This window comes from Macrotis lagotis, chromosome 7, assembly GCF_037893015.1.
Source record: "Macrotis lagotis isolate mMagLag1 chromosome 7, bilby.v1.9.chrom.fasta, whole genome shotgun sequence".
Taxonomy (NCBI): Eukaryota; Metazoa; Chordata; class Mammalia; order Peramelemorphia; family Peramelidae; genus Macrotis; species Macrotis lagotis.
The window spans coordinates 86,950,934-86,972,797 of NC_133664.1; the positions used below are offsets into that span (position 1 = coordinate 86,950,934).

Genomic DNA, 21,864 nt, shown 5'->3' on the forward strand with positions numbered 1-21,864 from the left:
ATCAAACAATCCATTGTTAACAAACCTCAAGTGTTAGGAAAACTGGAAAGAAGTAATATCAAAAGTAATCAGAATTAGTAAAAAAGAAGAAAGTCTGCTTATCAAGTGAGGAATATTAATAATTGTGATATAGTAATATAACAAAATTTTACAAAGTGAATATAGTCATAGGAGCTACAAATACAAAGAAATTGGAGAAGCAAGAGAGACACCAAATGATGTAGGATGAAGACTAGGAAAAAATATATATGACTACAACAATGTATATAGAAAAAAGAACCACTTACCCTAGTGCTAATCTCAAAATTCTTAATCTCCAGCTATTTAGAGCTGTGACATTGGACTAGTCCTTTGACTTTTTGATACAATGTGTAAGTTGGGCTAGATACCCAACAAGTCCTCTTTGGCTCTCAAGTCATGAGTCTATAATCATAGGTATTATAATTATTTCTCAAGAAAGCATTCTGAAAATCATAAAGAATTACATGATCTGTCATTAGAAAAGGCTGGACTAAAATCTGAAACAATTATTGAATTTCAGAGTAATCTAGTCCAACTTCTTACCTCTTCTATTTTAGAGATGAAACTAAAGTCCAGATAGTTTAAGTAAACTTCCCCAGGGTCCTATTTGATAATTAGTGTTCGTTTCAAATTTTAAGAAATTTAAAGTAAAATAAATGAAACTATAAGTGACTAACTTCTTCCTGGACAGTCATGCATAAAATGTCATCCAGGAGTCCATGGGCAAGAAGAAAGAGGGTCAAGAGGCAAGAAGACCTTAGGAAAGATCTGAGTCCTAGGTCCTAGGAAACCCACCTTGGACAGCAAACAAAGACATCAAACTCAAAATGAAAATGAACAGGAATGAAGGAGGGGAAGTTAAAAATGCTGGAAAATACTGGGAGAATAAACAGTTACAAGGAAAATAAATTTCCTGACTCAGGACAAGGTAAAATGAGAGACTGTATCCATCAATTGCAAAAATGGCTGAACAAATTATGGTATAAAACCAATGTAATATTACTGCATAAGAAATCACAGAAGAGATAACTTCAAAGAATCTTAGGGTTTCTAAATTTCTAAATTGAACTGAAACAAAGTTAAGCAAGCAGAATAAGGAAAATAATTTTTAAAAATAACAATACTGTCGAGAAAAACAACTGTGAACCCTGATCAAACCAATGTTCAACATCTCCAGAAGACCTCCTGATAGGGGCAGCTAGGGCACAGTGGACAGAGCACCTACCCTGGAATCAGAAGGACCTGAGTTCAAATCCAGACTCAGACACTTAATAATTACCCAGCTGTGTGACCTTGGGCAAGTCACTTAACTCTGTCTTGCAAAAAAAAGGCCAAAAAAGCCCCCACCCATGAAGTTAAAGACTCAAGATGCCAAAAAAAAAAAAAAAGAAAGAAAAGGAAAAAAATATATCTTTGGAACATGGTCGCAGTGTGCATTTGCTTTGTTTGAATGGTTAGTTATAAGGGTGCTTCCCTTCCTGCCTCCCTAACTCCATTTTCCCCCACTACGCCACCTAGCTGCTCCTTAAAATTTAATACTTTTAAAACCCAAATGGTAAAAAACGTAAATTATTGATTCATATACAACTGAATTGTCCTAATTTCAATATTTCAATATTTATATATTAAACAAGTTGTAAAGAAAACGTAAGATACCAATTATAATTTAGTTTAGTTTAAAACTTAAGATTCATAGTTTTGAGAGAGCAAAGGTTGTGGTTTACTTAGATTCTACCTGATTAGCATACTGTGGTTATCTAATTATTTTTGAAAAACCCAATCCCTCATATTTGGGTTTAACTATGAGAAATAATTTAAGTTGGAAGAATTATGAACTATGCTGAAAGAATCATTGCTGCCATCATAGTTTAAACGTCTAATAGTCAGATTGTTACAAATTGGCAAGAACAAACAAAACAAAACCCCCTACCTCTTTAAAAGTCTTTTAAAAATGTATGATCCAAATACATGTATTAAATTATGAAAAATAGGGGAAGGGGATAGAAAAAGACAGACTTTCCAGACCTCAAACTATATTAAATGGGAGCAATTAAAAAAAAAGATTTTATTATAGTTAAAAAATAGAAATGTAGATCTAGAACTGACAAGACAAAGGTTAATCAGTAATAATGCAATTTGACAGTCCAATATTTAGAAAAGCTCAAAACATAAATTACCTAGACAAACCTTCCTATTTGATAAGAATCGGCTATGAAAATTGGAAAAGTCATGTAGAAATCAGACCTAGACAGACTTGTCATATTCCAAAAAAAATTCAAAATGTATGTGATCTGAATATTAAAGAACATAAAAAATTATTCAAATGTTGAATATAAGCTTATTAATACTTAAATATAATTAGGAATAAAGGTAGAAAGTTTATTTTTAACTTGTTATGGATAGACAACTATAAAATACAAAATCAATCATTCTGATAATATAAGATTTTGAAGTCTCTACACAAATTTAAAGCATGTACCATACCCAATAAGGAAAGTGGTCAAAGTGATAAATTTTGGATCAAATAACTCTGAGAAGAATTTTCCACCACCCACATAAAAAAAGAAAAACTATATATAAAACAAAGGCATTCTTTTTCAGTTAACTAGTTGGAAAGAAACAGATAATTATTTAAAAACAAAAACCAACAACCTTTTAACAACTAGATAAGAAAATGTTCCACATCACTAGTAAGAATAATATAGATCAATACAATCTTTCAGGTTCACCTAACACATAGTTTAATTGGCAAAGATGGGAATAGGAATTGTGGGAAATGAGGTATTACTGGTGAGACTGTGAATTAGTACTCCTGTTTTCTAAAGCATTCTAGAATTATACAATAAATACAATAAATGAATTTAATGGAATTTTACTAAGTTTTAAAATATGATAAAATGATGAAGAACGGGAATGTAGCTAGGAATATCTTATAGGAAAGACTTGAATGAATTTGTCAAGTAAACAGAGTCAAGAAAATAATATACATAATCACTCTAATGATATAAATGGAAAGAGCAAAAAATTGAAAATTAATGCTGTAAAGTTATAAAGATAAAGAGCTAAGAACAAACTGAATCCCAAGGAGACATGAAAAGACAATTCATCACAGCCCCATTCTTTTCACAGGTGTGGAATACATTTAACATCAGGTGTTGTTTCTTCCACCCAAAGTATCTGTGTGGATTTGCTCAATTTTTTCTATGCAGAGAGCCAGAAAAATACCATTCCGGGGTCAGGAAGTCCCAAGTTCAAATTCTGCCCCAAGACACTTACCAGCTGTATGGCCCTGGGGAAATCACCTAAACTTTGTTTCTTTCACTTTCCCCAACTATGAAATGTGGATAATGGCTGAAAAGATCAAAGGAGGTAATATTTGTAAAGATTTAGCATTTGCTTAGCATATAATGAAAGTTTATTTCCTTCCTTTTCTTCCTAAAAAGAAAAATCTTAGTTACATTTAATCACTGACAGCAGAAGAAATTTAGGCTTAGTTAACTATAAAAACATGTTTTTTCAAACATGGACATATTTCCATCCTTGAATAACCAATTTTTAGCTCTATACAACTGGTGTTTTTATCCTTCCATTCTCTAACATATTCTAAACTCTGATGAATAATGTTTGCTTTTGCCTGATTTTATTTTCAACTCTTCACCACTACTATCTTGGAAAGTCACTAAATTCTCAGGGCTGTCTCTGCCCCTATGTAAGAAAGCAGTTGAAATAGAGCATCACCAAAATTGTGTTATCATCTCAGGCTTCAATTCAGAGAATTTGCATAATTAAAATCATATATTTTCATAGACAATATTTTAAAGGGAAAAAAATCTTATCTGAATCAGAGAAATCTTCAATTTAACCCAATCATTTATTAAATGCTTACTACTTGCTAGAGAGTGACAGCACAGTATGACACACACACACAAGCTATGTGACCCCTGACAAGTCATTTAACCTCTCTACATTCTACACAACAATATGGTGCTGATCTACATCAGTAGAGTTTCCTCATCTGGGATTTCCCTGCACCTGTCCAGTCCCTAGCCCTACTATTTGTTAGGTGCTAAGGAAATAAGACAAAAAATTAATCAGTCCTTGCTCAAAGGGATTTTACATTCTACAGGAGAGACACAATGCATTCAAATAATTAAATAGTAGTTTCTAAGGAGGCAAATAATGAAAATTTACAATCAAAAACTTGATTTAAGGGTAAATTGGTGTTTCTTTTTGAGCAAGCATTTGACTAGAAAATCGTTTCTGCTTTTATCATCTTACTGAAGGCTTGAGATTCCATTTCCATTAACCTACTCCTTTCTGTAACCCCCTCCCCACTATTTTCAGCAATGAAAGAAAATCCTACTGTAGAAGCTTCTGTGACTGATTTCTTAGAAGTTAACATTAAGTGCAAGACACTCATTTGGGCCTACAAAAGGGCACATCAAAAAGAGGATTTCCTTTCTCATCATAAAGTAAAAGCAATTATGGCTGTAAATTAAACTTAAGGAAGAGTTTATAAATGTGATAAATGTGTAAACTGTTTTAGTAGTGTCAATGGAAGGTTTAGCAAATTGACCTCAATTCTTATCTTGACAAAGAAAGATGACCATATCCACTTAAAACTCAATGCTGTGCTATCAGTGAGCAGAACCTCTTACACAAATTATTTCAGAAGGTCTATCACAGTTGCTAGAAAATGAAAATAGCTGGTAGTTAAAAATCTGATATTCCCACTTCAAAATTTGAGAAAATCAATTCAAATTACAAATTATTCAAGTAAAATTTTTTTATCTTAATAAGGAATTTTATGAAACCTGCATTAAATAATTAAAATTCAGGGCAGCTAGGTGAACAGTGGATAGAGCACTGGCCCTGGAGTCAGGAGGACCTGAATTCAAATCCGGTTCTTAGACACATAATAATTATCTAGCTGTGTGACCTTGGGCAAGTCACTTAACCCCATGGCCTTGCAAAAAAAACCCCCTAAAAATAAATAAATAATTGGAATTCTTTAAAAAAAAATCCTGCTCGATGAAAATAAGATTTTGCTTTAGTCAATCAACAAGCATTTATTAAGTACCTATTTTAAGCAGACACTGGATACAGACAAAAAAAAAAACCAGAGTCTGTCAGCAAGTAACAAACATTCCTGCCCAAGAAAACATACACTGATGCATGGGTGTGTGCTATGCATGTGTATGTATAAATGTATATGCAAAATAAACAAAAATACAAGTTATTCTGGGTAAGGGGAGATCTAGTATTTGGGGAAGCAAAAAAAAAGGTTTCATATAGAAGGTGGCATTGGTGTTAAGTCTAGAACTTTCTTCTGGCTATAGAATACTTTTTTTAAAAGTGCAATTTTTTTCCCCACCCAGAAATGTAGGGTCAGGGGGAAGGGATTGCTTATATCTTCATTTTTATGCTATGTGTTTTTATCCCAAAACAATAATCTACATATTTCCTTTATTTTAGAATAATTCATATTCAATTCTCCATGGCTATCAAAATAACAATTTCAAAATCCAAATCGTTTGAAAAAAAAGGAAGATGAGTTTTCATGTCAGTTGTTAAGAACTATGTGAATCAATTGGTAATAAGAGGCTCTGGAGAATAAGAAAGAATTCTAAACAACTATTTTGCATTTTTACGGTCTAACAAAAAAAATCCATAACTATACACACACACACACACACACACACACGGCATAATTGAACTGATATTTCTAGGTCCTAAAAAGAAGTCACATAATCAACTATGGATAAAATAATGCTTTCTGATATAACTAATATCAATTAACATGATCCTGGGATCAAATTAAACACTGAAGAAAATAACATATGTTACTATAATACTACTAAAAAACAAGACATATAATAAAATTGACAAAGATAAATAATTAAAAATTCTAAACAGACAAAATGGATTATTCCTCCTTAGAAACTAGGTTCTTAAGGAGGTAGTATTCCTTTAAAGAGATGCAAGGAATATCTTTAAATTTAAAGTTTATTTATAAATACAAAATACAAGTAATTTAATTAAATTGTGCAAATATATATTACAGCAATATGTACAAATTATAAATTCAGTGATGCATTAATACTATATAGTCAATACAATCAAAACATTATCAGCTATCTTCACTCTACTAATGCTGACGCTCATAAGTGAAATGTGTTGTAAAATCAGGAAGAATGGGCTGGATAGAGACTATAGTAGACTTGTAGAATGAATAAGCATTCCTTAATTAGCCCATCAGGTTAAGTGCAAGCATTAATGGGCCTTTCCTAAAGTCTAGCATGACATCTTTCTCCAAACATGGCCAAGAAGAAAGTTCCATTAGCAATATTAATACAAGCTTAGTTGATCATTTTCATTCAATTAACTTCTTTCAATTAAATAGATAGCTTGACAAAAGCAGTGATAAAGGACCTGAAGGGACAGCTGATGACTCGAACTGAACATTAGTGTGCGAGAGGTCGCTAGTATTAAACGGACTGTAAATCTAGCATTCAATTTGGAAAATGCATTTCTTCTGCTCTCAGTCTGTTAATGAGCAATTTTAGCTGACTAGATATGTTTGCAGCAGAAATTTCATGGCAAGTCAAGCACCCTTTTTCTCTTCTTTTTTCCCCTCCAATAGTTAAAATTCTTAGTGGTGGTAGTTTCTTGCCAATATTCAAGCCACTGTATCTTACAGCTTCTTGCCTGCCATAGTTAAAAGGAAGAATATGCTGGAGACATTTTGAAATAATTTACATTAAGTTCACCTCAAATTAATACTCTCATTTGTCCTACAGCAAATCAATATAAACGTGATAACTAGAAAAAAGAAAATCTGTAAAGGATCTTCTAATAAAAACACAGAAGAAAAATATCATGAATTATTTGATTGTTGAGAAATTTGCTGAATGCCAAAAGGTATCCTAAAACAATTTTTTTTGCATTACACTGAAACAAAGTTATATGTCCATTAAATTTCACTAGTTTAAAAGGAACAACACACTATACCTTGAATAACTGAATCCATCGTTTCTGTTCCATTTGTATACATTGTTGCATTTCAGTATTTGTTGTTACTCCCACACTTTTAAATGCTACAATATATTCTTCCCTAACTTCTGGTTTGGTTTCAGGATAAGCCAATTTGATGATTCCCAGGCAGGCATCTCGAAGGCATCGTGATAATATTATTAGCTCTTGTAATGTGAAAGGCATCATTGATGATTGTCTTTGACCTACAACTAAAAAAAAAAAATCTTTTTTTTTGGTAAAATTAATGTCATTTTTCAAACAGTTAAATGTCTGATATACTCTACTACTCTCATGTTATTTGCTAAATTTATCAAGTTTTGTCTTCAGGGAAAAGCAAACTTTAAAAATGCTTACCTTCTATGGGATCACCGAAGAATTCATTATCATGTATAGAAATTAGCGAATGACTAAACAAAGAGCTAAAAAGGTAAAAGAGTGGGATGATTCGACTGGAATCTTCTAAAGACATTGGAGAACCTCTTGATATGACCTGAAGCAATGGTACCATGGACCTTGAATTGAGGGAACACAGAAAAGAAAATTTACAATCCATATGAGATTAGTCTATGAATAAATTAATGATGGTGAATGTCCCAGAACAAATTAGAACAGTCTTAAAAATGGAAAAGATTATTTCCTGAGGTAGAAAACTAAATCATTAAAAATATTCAGAAAGAGGTTGAAGATTGAGATGTTGTAGGAATGATTCTGACACATCCTAGAAAATCCTTTCCATAGTTCTACAAAATACTTTCTAACTTTACTTCTTTGTAAGGTACAAAATCAATGAGACAAAAGATATTTAAATTCTAAAATAGAACTTACCACCAAAGAAATTAACATTAATAAAATTTAAAATAAAACTAACAATATAATCTTTTTTTTTTTTTAGGTTTTTTTTTTGCAAGGCAAATGGGGTTAAGTGGCTTGCCCAAGGCCACACAGCTAGGTAATTATTAAGTGTCTGAGATCAGATTTGAACGCAGGTACTCCTGACTCCAGGGCCGGTGCTTTATCTACTGTGCCACCTAGCCGCCCCTATAACAATATAATCTTAAAAGGTACTTAGGTTTGAAACCCCAATCTTTACAGATAATAGCATTTGAGAGTCATCATCACTCTACCACAAGAAATATTCACCTTTTAGATTAGGAGTTCCTATGAGAATAGATGTTTGATTCTTAATAACTGTCTCAGGGACCAAGCTGCAAATTACAAAACAATAGGTATTTCCAAAAATCTTTCCTAACATGAATGAAAAAATTATTTTTTCATGTTTAATAAAATCTAGTCTTAAGAGTTCTTTTTTGTTTTTTGGGGGGGAGGGTTGTAGGGAGTTTTTGGGGGGCGGTTGCAAGGTTAAGTGACTTGCCCAAGGACACACAGCTAGGTAATTAAGTGTCTGAGGCTGGATTTGAACTCAGGTCCTCCTAACTCCAGGGCCAGTGACCACGCCACCTAGCTGTCCCAGAGAGAATTCTAATAAATTTTTTGTGTTCACTTTTGCTCCAGCAGGTAATGTTAAAACACCTTTTCTTTCGATTTGTCCATAGTCACATAAAGAGGTTCTACTATTGCAGATTTGTGAATTTACAATAGATGTAAGACCTTGGAGAAATTATTTAATTCTCTTGGAGTTCAATTTTTAAATAATAAAAGAAAGAATCTTAAACTAAATTACCTTAATGTCTTTCTCCCCAACTCTGAAATTCTATGATTCTAAAGTAGAGATCCCTTAAAAATAAACAATTCTGACTTTTTTTTTAAACAATCTCATAAACCTCCAGGAGACAAGAAGCAATTAAGCATTTATACTTTAAAAGGAGAGAATGTGACTGGCAAAAAGGGTCAAAAGGAGGCTCCTTATATGCTAAGACAGGGGTTAATGAAACACAAATATCTTTTGCTTTTCTATTGACTTCTCTGCTTCTAAGCTTCAATGCAAATACTCATTTTGAAAGATATCAATCTCAAATAGTAATAAAAAAATAAGAGTTAATAAGTTACTCTAATGGAAAAAAGAATATTCTAGGAGTTAAAATCTAATACAAGAGAATCCATTACAGACCATTTATGAAACCTTATACTTCAATTTCTGTACCTAATAACTTCAGAATAATTCAAGCTCTTACTAACAGTCCCTTTGTTACTTCTCAGAGATGTAGGAGAAAAATGATTCAGCATCTATCAATTACTAATAGATGATCAAAGTACATGAATTTAAGATAGGGGATAAGAATAGAAACACTAGACCTGTCATTTCACTAGTGTAGGCAATTACTAGTGAAAAAATTCTATCTATCCATGCTAGTCATTACATTCTCTGCAATATATATTCATAGCTTGCTAAAGCAATGACTTGTTCAAAATCACAAAGCCAATAAATGTCAAAACCTAAACCTGAACCCAGGTTTTTTTCCTGACTCAAGAGAATATTCCTGAATCTACTACACTACATTGTCTCACCATTTATTCAAACACTCTTTAGTAATAAGATTTTAACTGGATCAGCATCCACAACCTTATTTTCTCAGAGCACACAATGAAACTTAAACAATATTAACAGAATCTATCCCTACCTTGAAAAGATATATACAAATCTCTTGTCGAAAAAACAAAAAAATAAACAAAAACCCTAATACTGTTACTATTAAAATGCTAAGAAACAGTTTGCCTTTGGAAAATATTTCCCTATTAACTAGGGAATGGCTGAAGAGATGATGGTATATGAATGTGGTACAATACTGTAATGTTTTAAGAAATGATGAAAGGGCTGGTTTAAAAAAACAAAGACTTGTATGAACTGATATAAAGTAAACAGAATGAGGAGAAATTATTTATATAAAAGCAACAACATGTAGATAAGTAACTCCGAAAGATTTTAAATAATGCTTATCAATACAATGAACAAACACAATGCCAAAGTATTTATGATCCTATTATCCAAATCCAGAAACAAAAATAACAGATTAAGAATGAAGACCGAAGAGTATTTTCTTCTATTTCTTTCTTTCTTTTTCTTGCTTCCCTCGCCATGGAATACAGTTAATAAAGAAATTTGTTTTGCATGTCTAGAAACATTTATAATCAATTTTATTTCCACTGCTTTCTCAATGGACAGGGAAAGGACTAAAAATGGGGGAAAGAATAAGGACTCAAAATAAAACAAAAATCAATCTTTTTTTATAAAGCACTTTCACTTATGCCGGCTTTTTATTTTGGCTATTATAATAGCCTTCTTGCATAGAGAATTATTATCTTACTATTAATGAAATTAAAACTCAGAACCTGTAAATTTAGTTACAAATTAAAATGAAAAGCTATAATAAAATCCTGGCAAACCAAAATGCTGTTGATGCAAATGCCATATTTGTTAGCTCAAGTAATTTTAATTATTACAGTGCACATTTTTTAAAATATGTAAGTTCTGAAATCTTAAAAAGATAGCACAGAGTTACTCTTTTGGGATAGTCTAAGCATAGTGTTCATGCGAGTTAAGAAGGGAAAACTAGAAAACTCAAGAGTTTTCTTTTAGAACTATAACATACAAGGTATCCACAATCTAAGGGCAACTTTAAGGTTTAATGCCTTAAAGCTGCATTAAAACAGTGTTATTACATTTCAGTAATTACTTTCAAATTAAATCTATAATCATTTATCTGACCCCCAAAAGTTTTTTTTTACAGCAAGAAGTCTTTAATTAACTTCTAATTACCAATAATGAGCCACAGTTTATGAGGGAATTCAATATAACAATAATCAGACAAGCAAATGGGATATTTGTAAAGTTGTGACCACAGAGAGGAGATGCTTAAATAAATGCTCATTCCCTTTCCAGACTATAAGAAATATTTGATTGCTTAGCACACTCTAAACATTTAGTGCTCACAGCAAATTCTTGTCTAGAATATTAACAAAATTCAGTTTACTCTAGCTTTGTTCTAGTTTACTTAAAATTTAATATTCTTCACAAATTAAACAGTAGCTAAAATCAATCTGTCATTAGCAACTACATCAACCCTATCAAAAAATATGGGGGGGGTGGAGTAGCTGGAGGGGAGGTGCAGCAATACTGCAATGTTAATTAAGAATTTGATAAAATTAATATCCTATTTTTCTTTCGCAGATCATGGCTCCACTTCCTGGCTAAGGGGCATCTGTTCCTAACAAATAAGGAAAAATCAAGCAGAGTTGCAGGCAATATCTGTTGCTAAGCTGTGACACTACAACAGATAAGTGAAAATTTCCTGCCATCCTGATTCCCAATCTCCTTCTCTATTAAGCTGCACTGAATACAGACAACAGGTGTTCATTTCAAGGCAAAAGTCAGCTTCAAACCTCAACAAATGAATGTTAACACTACTCTGGAGTGAAAAAAGCAATTAGTGAGGTCAGAGAACAAATTCAGTCTTTTATGTGATATCCTACAAAATATTGTAAAGTAGAAGTCAAAGCCACACTGGGTTCTAATTCTAATTTTAGCACTAATTAATTTAATGCAAGACCAATGAAATAATTTCATCTATTAACAATAGGAATGATATCTAGCATAACCACCATATAGCATTATTATGAGCATCAAAGGAAACTGATATATATCAAAGTGCTTTGAAGCAAGTTATTTCCCCAAAATTTACATTCCTTTCACAGCTGTGATAACATATATTTCTTTTTTATAAAAGAGATTTGTATAAAAGGTCTAATCAAAGGAGGGATATCTATGGTCAACGCCAAAAGATACTTAAAAGGCAAAACAAATTTCCCTATATTACCCCTTAGAAACTCATGATATCATTTTGGAGCAATATACTACCACCCAATTATGGAGTTCACATGAAGATGATAAAACAGTTGGCATAACTTTAATTTTGGACCAACAAGGAATATGCCCCAGTGATTTCTGTGGCACTGCCTCCAATAACCAGAATATTTCACTCCTGATAATCTAGGAATTTGAGATGTGAACTTAGGCTTTGGTCTTCTGAAGTTAGCTTATGATTGTGGTTTGAATACTTCAGTTCCCTCCAAATTCATTTTCTAAGATGAAGCAATTATCATAATTTAAAAAATAAAGACCAATAAGTAATAAATGAAGAAATACTATTTCAAACTAAATTCAAATAAAAAAACTCAGCAATTTGTTACCTTGGAGAATACCTGTACTTCATTCCTGAAAACTGAAAAAATGGACCAGCATGCTACTAGGACTGATAGATCTTTTATATTTACACAGGGAATTTTCTGTTTACTATTGTCTGGTAAAGATCACACTGATCCATACTTTTAAATCAGCTCCTTTGAATTTAAGACTGAGTGATACTCTGTTCACTTGTCATTTAAATAAATGCGGTGTAACAAATTTTAGCTGTAGATATGGCTTCTCAGGTAAACACAAAAAAATGTGGCATAATATATAGTTCTGGAATGTAGGGTCAGAGAGATCTGGGTTAAAATTCAGGTCAGTTTAATTATATGATAAAATGGGAATAATCAGAGGCAGCTAGGTGGCACAGTGGATAAAGCACCCGCCCTGGAGTCAGGAGTACCTGGGTTCAAATCTGGCCTCAGACACTTAATAATTACCTAGCTGTGTGGGCTTGGGCAAGCCACTTTAACCCCATTTGCCTTGGGAAAAAAAAAAAACCTAAAAAGGGGGGGATAATCATATTGATAACTACTTGATAAAGTTATTGGGAGCCGAGAGAGAGAGAGAGAGAGAGAGAGAGATTTGGTAAGGCACTTTGCCAATTTTAAAGTGTTTTTTGTAAGTTAATTATGGGAAAGAAAAGTTCTGAGATTTTACAACAGAGAAAAGGAAAAACTAACAAGATGAAATCCACATTATTAATGAATCTGTGAAAATAGATTATATGTACCATCTTTAAAAAGATATATGTACATATCTAAAATTATAGAAAGCATTAAAAAATTATTTCCAATTATAAATTTATTGAAATGAATAGCAAAATGCCTACTTGCAATAAATTTTGTTCCATATACATCCACTTTGTATATCAAAACTTGATTGCCCCATTCATCTCATTTCGTAAGTATTTAAAATACACACCCTGTAATCATCCGGGTTGTCATTGATGATATTAGATACCAAAGGTGTCTCAGAAACCTGGCATTAAAAGCTAAACTGTAGAGAAGCCTAAAAAGAGGAAAGAAAAAAAAAATGAAAATAAGTAAAATTTTTGACATCCACAAAATAGATTTTTAAATTATTATTGAAAAACTTAATATGTAAAATATAAGCAAATATTTTTAAAAGGCTAAATGGTAATGCTACAGACAGGATTAAAATACAAGTCACACTATCACCACCCACCACTACTCTCACTACTACACTACACCATGTCTAGTACATTGTAATATCTCTCACTGGGAATTGAACTCTATGGATATCAGAGTAGTTTTAACCATTTTAATTTACTCAGTTAAAATGACTGGCATAAAACTAATCTCAAATAATAAAGAGGGCAACTGAGAATAGACAAACTATCAGAGTAGTAATCTAGTAGTTGCTGTCTGTCCTTTCTTGAAAAAGACAAGCACATGAATTGGAATGGGGGGGGGGGGTGCCACGGGACACTGTGTGCTATGTCACCAGCCTCATTTTCTCCTCCTGAGCCTGCTGGGTCCAGTGGCCAGATATGAAGCAGGATGACTGGATCTGACCCTGGATATGAGGCAATCAGGGTCACACAGCTAGTAAGTGTCAAGTGTCTCAAATTAGATTTGAACTCACGTCTTCTTGACTCCAGGGCAGGTACTCTTTGCACTTTGACACCCTAGCTGCCAATAGTAGTGGTAATCAATCAATTCAATAGTTAACGTGCAAATAGAACATTAAGAGTATTTTCCCTGCCCTCATAAGATCCCTAAATTTCATTTAGGGTATAATAACAGGAAAAACTACTGACTCATAATAATAACTTGTTCTTCTCCAAAAAAACCTTTGAGAACAGTTTACAACATATATTGATAATATTCTAGATTTATTTATAGGAAAAAAATAAGTTGGTTTACAAATGGTATTCTACAGCAAACCCCATGTTTTACAGTGACACAACCACCTAAATGGTAAACACAAGGCCCTATTGAGTTTACTGTGTTGACCCCAAAAAAGTATTTGCTTCATTCACTGTAACCCAAAATGATGAACACCAATAAGGGGTCTCCTGTAGACACATTAGTATCATAAAAGATTTCTTGATGGAACAAGATAAACTTGTTCAATGATTTTCTAATTATTACTATCAAAACAATACTACAAAGTAACAAAATAGATTAAAATAATTACTGTCCAAATTTTAACAAATTTTTGACATGGCACTGGGAATTAGGAAAGCTTTGGTCTAGTTACGTTTTACTAGCTGGGTAACCCTGGGTAAGTCAGTGAACCACACTAGGCCTGTTTCCTCAACTAAAAATAAAAGGATTGGAATTTATGATAACTATGAATTCTTCTAGTTCTAAACACATGATCCTATAAAAGGACAAAAAAACCTGACTCACGATTCAGATACCTTGGAGAGATGCAATAGATGGACACTCCACTGGGCCCAGAACTGAATAGGAAGTATATTTTAATGACTCTAAGCTTCTCTCTAACCTTCATCCATAACATCAATAATCCCCTAATAATGACATATAAGTATGATTCAAGTAAAACACATCATTCAAAGAGCAATGTAGAGAAGTGGATAGACACAAAAAGACTATAGCATATTGTTACATAAACAGAGTAAAGAATAATATGTCAACAGTCCCCCAAACTGCACTGGTGTCCCCATTATACCAGAAAATCTAGAGCAAAATGCTCAGGAAGTTTGGATCGATCTCCTACTTAAAACTTTATGGGGGGGATAGCCATAAGAAGGAATGATATATTAAGATTTGTAATTGAGGGAATTCAATTTAATGAGGCAACAGATCTAATGAAATGTGAACATCAGTTTACATTTTTACTGTTGTTATTACTAAAATCAGAGAGGCTAAAACTGTAAAGAAAATTTATGAAAAATAGAAGACTATAAAAAAGAGCCCCCAATTATAGTAGGACGACAGTTTCAAAATCAATCTCAGTAGAAAAAAGATAAAAACTAGACATGCTAAATTACTTAAAGAAGGATTAGAGGTTATTTCTAACCAATCTAGAAGCCTAAAGGTGAACTAAAAGGAAGGATAGAAAAAGCTTTGATGTACATTTAATGATAAAATTCCAGCATTCTCTCCATGACTCCATGGTGACTCTCACTATAATTTCTCTCAAGCCTCTCTCATATACTTATCTCAGAAAGGGAATCTAATTATTACTCTCCCCCTTCCTCACTCTTCCCCCCCCCCTCACCTTGCCCCAGTCATATCCCAACCCAGGCCCTGTTTTCATCCTTAAGCAACCTCTCTTCCTTTAAGTTTCATTCTATCCAAATATCCTTGGATCCAGATCCAGGGTTCCACTCATTTCATCACCTCAATGCCAAGTACTTCTTTTTGATCCCACTATTTCTCATGCAAGATTTACAGATGGAAACTGAGATTTCGAAAGGAGAAATGATTTGCCCAAATTAAATTTCAAGTACAGCTCAAGGATTTGAAATCAATTCAGTTCCTACTGTGTCTTTAAAGGCAAGCAAGTCCAACTTCCTATGTCAGGAATCTGAGGAACAAAAAGATTAAATGACTTGCTCAGGATTATACAGCTAAGTGTCTGAATAAGGACCAGAACCCAAAGAATATCTTTTCAAAAATAATATGTTCCTGGGGCAGCTAGGTGGCACAATGGATAGAGCACCGGCCCTGAAGTCAGGAGTCCCTGAGTTCAAATCCAGCCTCAGACACTTAATAATTACCTAGCTGTGTGGCCTTGGGCAAGCCACTTAACCCCATTTGCCTTACAAAACCCTAAAAAAAAAAATGTTCCTTTTAAGTATTCTTATATCTTCAAATACATACAGAATTGGTCCCTGAATTTAAGGAAAAATCTCTCAAGACAAATGAAGTGCTTCTTTAAGTAAAAGATACTTAAATATATAAAATGTTATATGTAGGTTGTTTTCTAAAAATCTGAGCTTTTAGTTAGAAATGTGGACTTCTAACTAGCATCATGACTACTGAAATTAATTATGCACAGTTAACTATATCTAGCAAAAATCTATGAATTATTTTTGAGTATCTGGTGGCATCAATTGCTTACATAGAACACCAACATAAGAAACCTTTTTATCCTGGTTGAGATTCTAAGATCCCTTAAGGGAGTCTATCCTAGTAGAAAAACATGTCAAATTCCTTCCTAGCAAAGGGATAGATTAAAACTTATTCATCAATGACACCACAGTAAGCTAATTAGTTAAAGGCCATATTTTCAGCCCAGGTCATAAATTGAGCCCAATTCCCACCCCCAGAGACCATTTAAGTTAATGAAGAGAACACAACAGAAGAGACAAGCTCAAGTAGAATAGTAAAGGTCACCAAAATAGACAAGTATATTTCAACACCTCTTTGAATAGCAAGTTGTCCCAGGTAAGAGATAGTTGTTTAATAATCAATTCAACAACTCTAGTATACAAATGCAAATGAAAGATACTTTTATATTTTCCACTGAATAAGGTACTTCAGAAAGGATTCAAAAATTCAACAGCTCACCTCAGACATAACTGAAGTTAAAAAAATTCCAAGTTTCTTGGTTATATCTTGCTGATAAAGTGAAAATTCTGTCTTTAAAAGAGCAAATAAAAATCTCTAAAATGAGATTCTTTAAGTAATACTTCTTTATGTTTCTTTCAGAAATACTCTAAATTCTCCTTTTCTTAGTGTAATACCACCATTTAATTTCTGAACTTTCATTTTCTAAAAGTTTCTCAGAAAATTTGCATTTGTCCAAGGAAAAAAACTAAAATTATATTGATATATTTTCTTAAATAAATGTAACTCATTTCAGGCACAATTTCATTCCTCTCCAATTAAGAAATAAAATTATTAGACTGAAAATTTAATCCATCATCTTACTTCTAACATACTATTGGCTACACCAGTAAATTCATTACTAGAATGAATGTTAAATTTAGTATTTATTCATTATTTCACTGAAAATGGTTTTTTTAAATAAAAGCACAAAGAATATGAACGAAAAAAATTATTTGCCTTTTACAAATGCACTGTACTTTTGTCTACAAATCTTAGACTACCAATGGTCCAAAAAGTTTTCAAAATATGGTTTTATTACATATATGTTATCTATACACATAGTATATTAGATGTTATCTTATAACATATTACATTCAAAGTCCACCAAGCTCTTGGATGTACTTTAAAAGTTAACTTAGAAAACTACAATGTGTGTATTCCATAACAGAAGCTATCAACTTATAAAATTAACTAGATAGCCCATGCACATAACTTTATTATATTCATTCTGACAATAGTCCTGAAAGCCTCCTAATTTAAATCTATTATCATTCAAAATATTGTGGCCTAATCAGAATATGTCACCTAGTTGGAAAGATAAGTCCACAGAGCTATGGTCAGTACTTAAATATCCTAGACATTGTAGATGGGAAAATGCATAGTACATTCTAGTTGGAAAGATAAGTCCACAGAGCTATGGTCAGTACTTAAATATCCTAGACATTGTAGATGGGAAAATGCATAGTACATTCAACAATCTCAAGCTCCTCCTTCAAATAAAAAGCCATCTATGAGTTGCTGTTTTGCTTTTTTTTTTTTAACTGTGGCTTTTAATTTCATGGAGGATACAGTAATTGATGCTCCCTGGTCATGAAAATCCCAGTGAGTTGGGAAATGTAGTTTCTTCTACAGGAAAGGCATAATAAGAGAGGTTACCTCACCTGGATGCCATGGTTGGAGCAGTCTCTCCCCTATACTGCATCTGACTATTCTGAACAAATATCACCATTCCCGCGTTTCTACTGCCTTCCCAATGGACTATTTATTACGTAAAACAATATTAACAGCTTTGCCATGAGACTTCCTTCCCTGCTGAAATGTATTTAGACCCTATCCCCCCTTCTGCCTAACATGAATACTTTGCTACTTTGGTAGTCTTCTTGATTTTAGGCTTACAAAAAGAAGGAAGAGGCCAGGTTATGAAAGGCTTCAAAAGCCAAAACATTATGGACAGTTTCTCAAAAGTCTTAGTGCAATTTCAGAGAGAATGAGGAGTTAAAGACATAGGTTTAAATCTTTCATGACTGGGCAGATAGTGATGCCGTCAACAATAACAGAAATTAGGAAAAGGAAAGGATTTAAGAGGAAAGATAAATTCACTCTTGGACATACTGAGCTTAAAGAACATCCAGTTCAAGATGTTCAACAGACAAAGATAAGAAACTAGGGGTGAGCAGAGTATAGAATAAGACAAAGAGATATTAGGATCATATTCATGGAAATAATAATTGAATTCATGGAGCTGATGAAATCACCAAGTGAAAGGGTATATAGAGAGAAGATGTACAGGAGGACAGAGCTATCTATGATTAGTGACTGTTCCTTGGATAAAAATCTAAGAGGAGACAGAAAAAGTCAGACTGGAGAATTAGGAGAGAACAATGTTACAAAAAACCTAGGAGTAGTCAAATAGGGATGGATCAACCATGTCAAAAGCTGTAGAGAAGGTCAAGAAGGATGCAGAAGAAATGAAAAAAGGTCAACAGAGTTGTTGATTAAGACAACACTTGTAACCTTAGATAAAGCACAAAGTTGCATTATATTTCTAAATAGTAGTAGAGCAGGTAACATCTAAATGAGATGTACGATCAAGAAACAAAGGGGGTTGTCCATGTAAGAAAAGGAAGGAACAACAGATCACATTGTTGAGTCCTTAAGAAGACACCCAGAATCTATGGAGTCATTTATAAGAGTTGGTATAGGCATGTGGCATAACCCACACTGGTGGAAAAAAGTCAATGAAATCAGTTAATAGAACTGAAAGAATATAAAATATAGAAAGAATATAAATGATACAATGTAAAAACTATCAGACTATCTTCTGTGGGGGTGGGGGAGTAAGATTGGAGAAAAAATTGTCAAATTTTAAAAAAAATTAATTTGAATTAAAAAACAAAATAAGATACAAAAGATAATTAAATTGCTTGAACAGCAGTAATTAAAATATTCAAAATTTAAGTTATTGGTAGATTTAAAAACTCAGCAAACTAAACTATTTCAAATAAAACTTTATTAAATGATGCTATACTTGATTTTGCTTTCTCAGGATAGTTTGTAGCTTATACTTTACTTTAAAATATAATCTAAATAAAAGTGGATGGTATTAGAATCTTTATTAATCTCAAGCTTTGAAAAGGGTTAAATTTATCAGTTTTTTATGAGATTTATAGACCTAATAAAGAAACAAAATCAATTTATCAACTTCACAGCAACAGATTTAGGAAAAAAGTATGATGTGGTTAATTCCCAGGATACTTCATGATCTAAGAGAAAAGGAGATCAAAATCATGAACAAATAGCACCTGCAGAATCACCAAGTATTCTAGAAAAGCAAATATTTGTGGTTTATGTCTGTTTTCCCATTATTTTTTGTATGTTTTAATTGAAGTTCTATTGAAAATCTAACACGCCAGCTAAAGTGAGTTTCTGCATTTTACCGTGAAAGACATTCAAACACTCAAAACCTAATATATCTGAACCATAAATAAAATTCCAAGAGTAGTTTCTCAGAGGAAATAGGTGTTGTACTCATAAAATAAAGGCTATATATATATATATATATATGGTTTCTTTACTCATGTGCATTCTGGAAACAGTTCAATAGTAAACCTCAAGTCAGAGCAGTGATGCATTTAAATCCAGTAATTACCATACAAAAGCAATGGACTCTCCAACAATAAAGGTAAGTGTCCCAGTTCAGCTGCTAGGCTCCTCAAATCTCACATCCTGCTCTAATACAATTAGTCTACAAAGAGCTAATTACCTAATCAAGGGATCACAGTTTCACTGACATCTTACTTCCTCCAATAACAATAAACACCAGTAAGCTAAGATAGCACCTAATTAGTTTGCTGTATTACTGTTTACAAGGCAGTTTCAACTGATGATGTTTTCATACATTCATTTTATTTCAATACATGTTTTTTGAAGCAATAGAAACATCTCAAATTCTATAATACAGTGCGATAATTTTATATAAATAGTAAAGGACTGATTATGGATATGCTGTACCTTAATTATTAACTGCAATGGGCAATTTAATTCATTTGATAGAATCATAAAATATTTAATTGATGAAGATTTTTATTAATTTCTGGTCTACAAACTATACACCATTTCAGCCACACACGTGCACCTCATTTCTGAGTAGTAAATTTCCTCCCTATACTTAAAGTAAGGAATTACTCATTTTTTTTTTCAGCAACTGATATTGGACAGGAAAAATATTATATACATCATGACTTTCCAGTCACAAGTCACAATAACTCAGGCATCAATTAAGAAGACAGCTCAGTCTTGGGCTTATTTTGAAATTCTCAAATATTAAACATGACAAAGACAGATTCAAAGTGTAAGCTATACAGAATCTTTGACAACTACAATAAATATGAAAAAAATTAATTATAGCAAGTAAATAAAGCAATGAATGAAATAGGTTACTGAATTTTTAAATTTCAGGTTATAAAGAATTTTGAAAAAACAATGGGAAAGAATTCAGGAAGTATTTAAGAGGAAATTCATTTCAAGGTAAAGTGAAAATTTATTAAAGTGTCTACAAACAAGAAACTGGGTCTAAATTTAAGAAAAGAAAAGAAACAGTCCCTGCTCACCTTCTAATGATGTTTAAATTTAAAAGTGTAGTCAAACTGGCTACTAAAAAAGCCAAAATAAAAGAGACCTCTAAATAGTCAATTCCTACAGTAAAGGAATAAGCATCAATAAATTCCTGTATTTTTAAATGGAATTAAGTCAATATTTTCCATAAAGCAATACTAAACCATTTTCTCAATTCTCATGAATGCCCAGAAATTAACGAAGAAACCTGTTAGAAGATCACTGAATCTATTTTCAACCTCAAAGTTCAGAGGAAGCATTCATATAAACAATACTCATTTGCTTTTGAAACAAATATTTTAGTTACACATAAACTATTCAAACAATTAAATCTAATGTACACATAAGTTCACAAGTTATCATCAAGTTTCATGTTAGTATTACCAGAACTGTATCTGCTCACTTAATGATAGCACTGGATTACACTTACCTGACTCTTGGCACCATCATTCGGTGTTGCACCATTAGTGTGTGGCAAATAGATGCCATCATTGTGAATACATCTTCACTAGCTGAATCCCTCCACACCATATTTAGTAGGGTGTTTGTCTGTTGTTTTGTATCCAACTTTTTTAGACATTCTTCTGTTATATACTGTACTGATATTCTACCATCTCCCTAAAAATGAGCCAGAAAAAAATGCAGCATATTGTTATTCTTTAATCTTACTATCAATGAAATATTTCTAATGATATTATAATTTCCTTTTTTGTAAATGGGGATACATCTCCCCACAAATACAACTTTTTTTTTTTGCTTTGCTTTTTAGGTTTTTTGCAAGGCAAATGGGATTAAGTGGCTTGCCCAAGGCCACACAGCTAGGTGACTATTAAGTGTCTGAGACTGGATTTGAACCCAGGTACTCCTGACTCCAGGGCCAGTGCTTATCCATTGGGCCACCTAGCCACCCCAAATACAACTTTTTTTTAAACTTCCCTATTTCTGTCCCAGGTAACACCATTCTTCAAATCACCCAGATTCACAACTCAACAGTCATCTTTG

At 32.6% G+C, this 21,864-nt stretch overlaps 1 protein-coding gene across 4 annotated transcripts in view; it reads right to left on the reverse strand.

The window, feature by feature from the left end:
• The window catches only part of UBE3C (ubiquitin protein ligase E3C), a 122,789-nt gene that overhangs the window by 71,694 nt on the left and 29,231 nt on the right, over positions 1-21,864 (reverse strand). For all 4 annotated transcript variants that reach the window (XM_074193266.1, XM_074193265.1, XM_074193264.1 and 1 more), the window contains exons 10-13: positions 21,293-21,480; positions 13,124-13,210; positions 7,411-7,568; positions 7,033-7,265 (exon numbers count right to left, since the gene is read on the reverse strand). In XM_074193266.1, the coding sequence (XP_074049367.1) occupies positions 7,033-7,265; positions 7,411-7,568; positions 13,124-13,210; positions 21,293-21,480 (666 nt within the window). The remainder of the gene's footprint in view (positions 1-7,032; positions 7,266-7,410; positions 7,569-13,123; positions 13,211-21,292; positions 21,481-21,864) is intronic.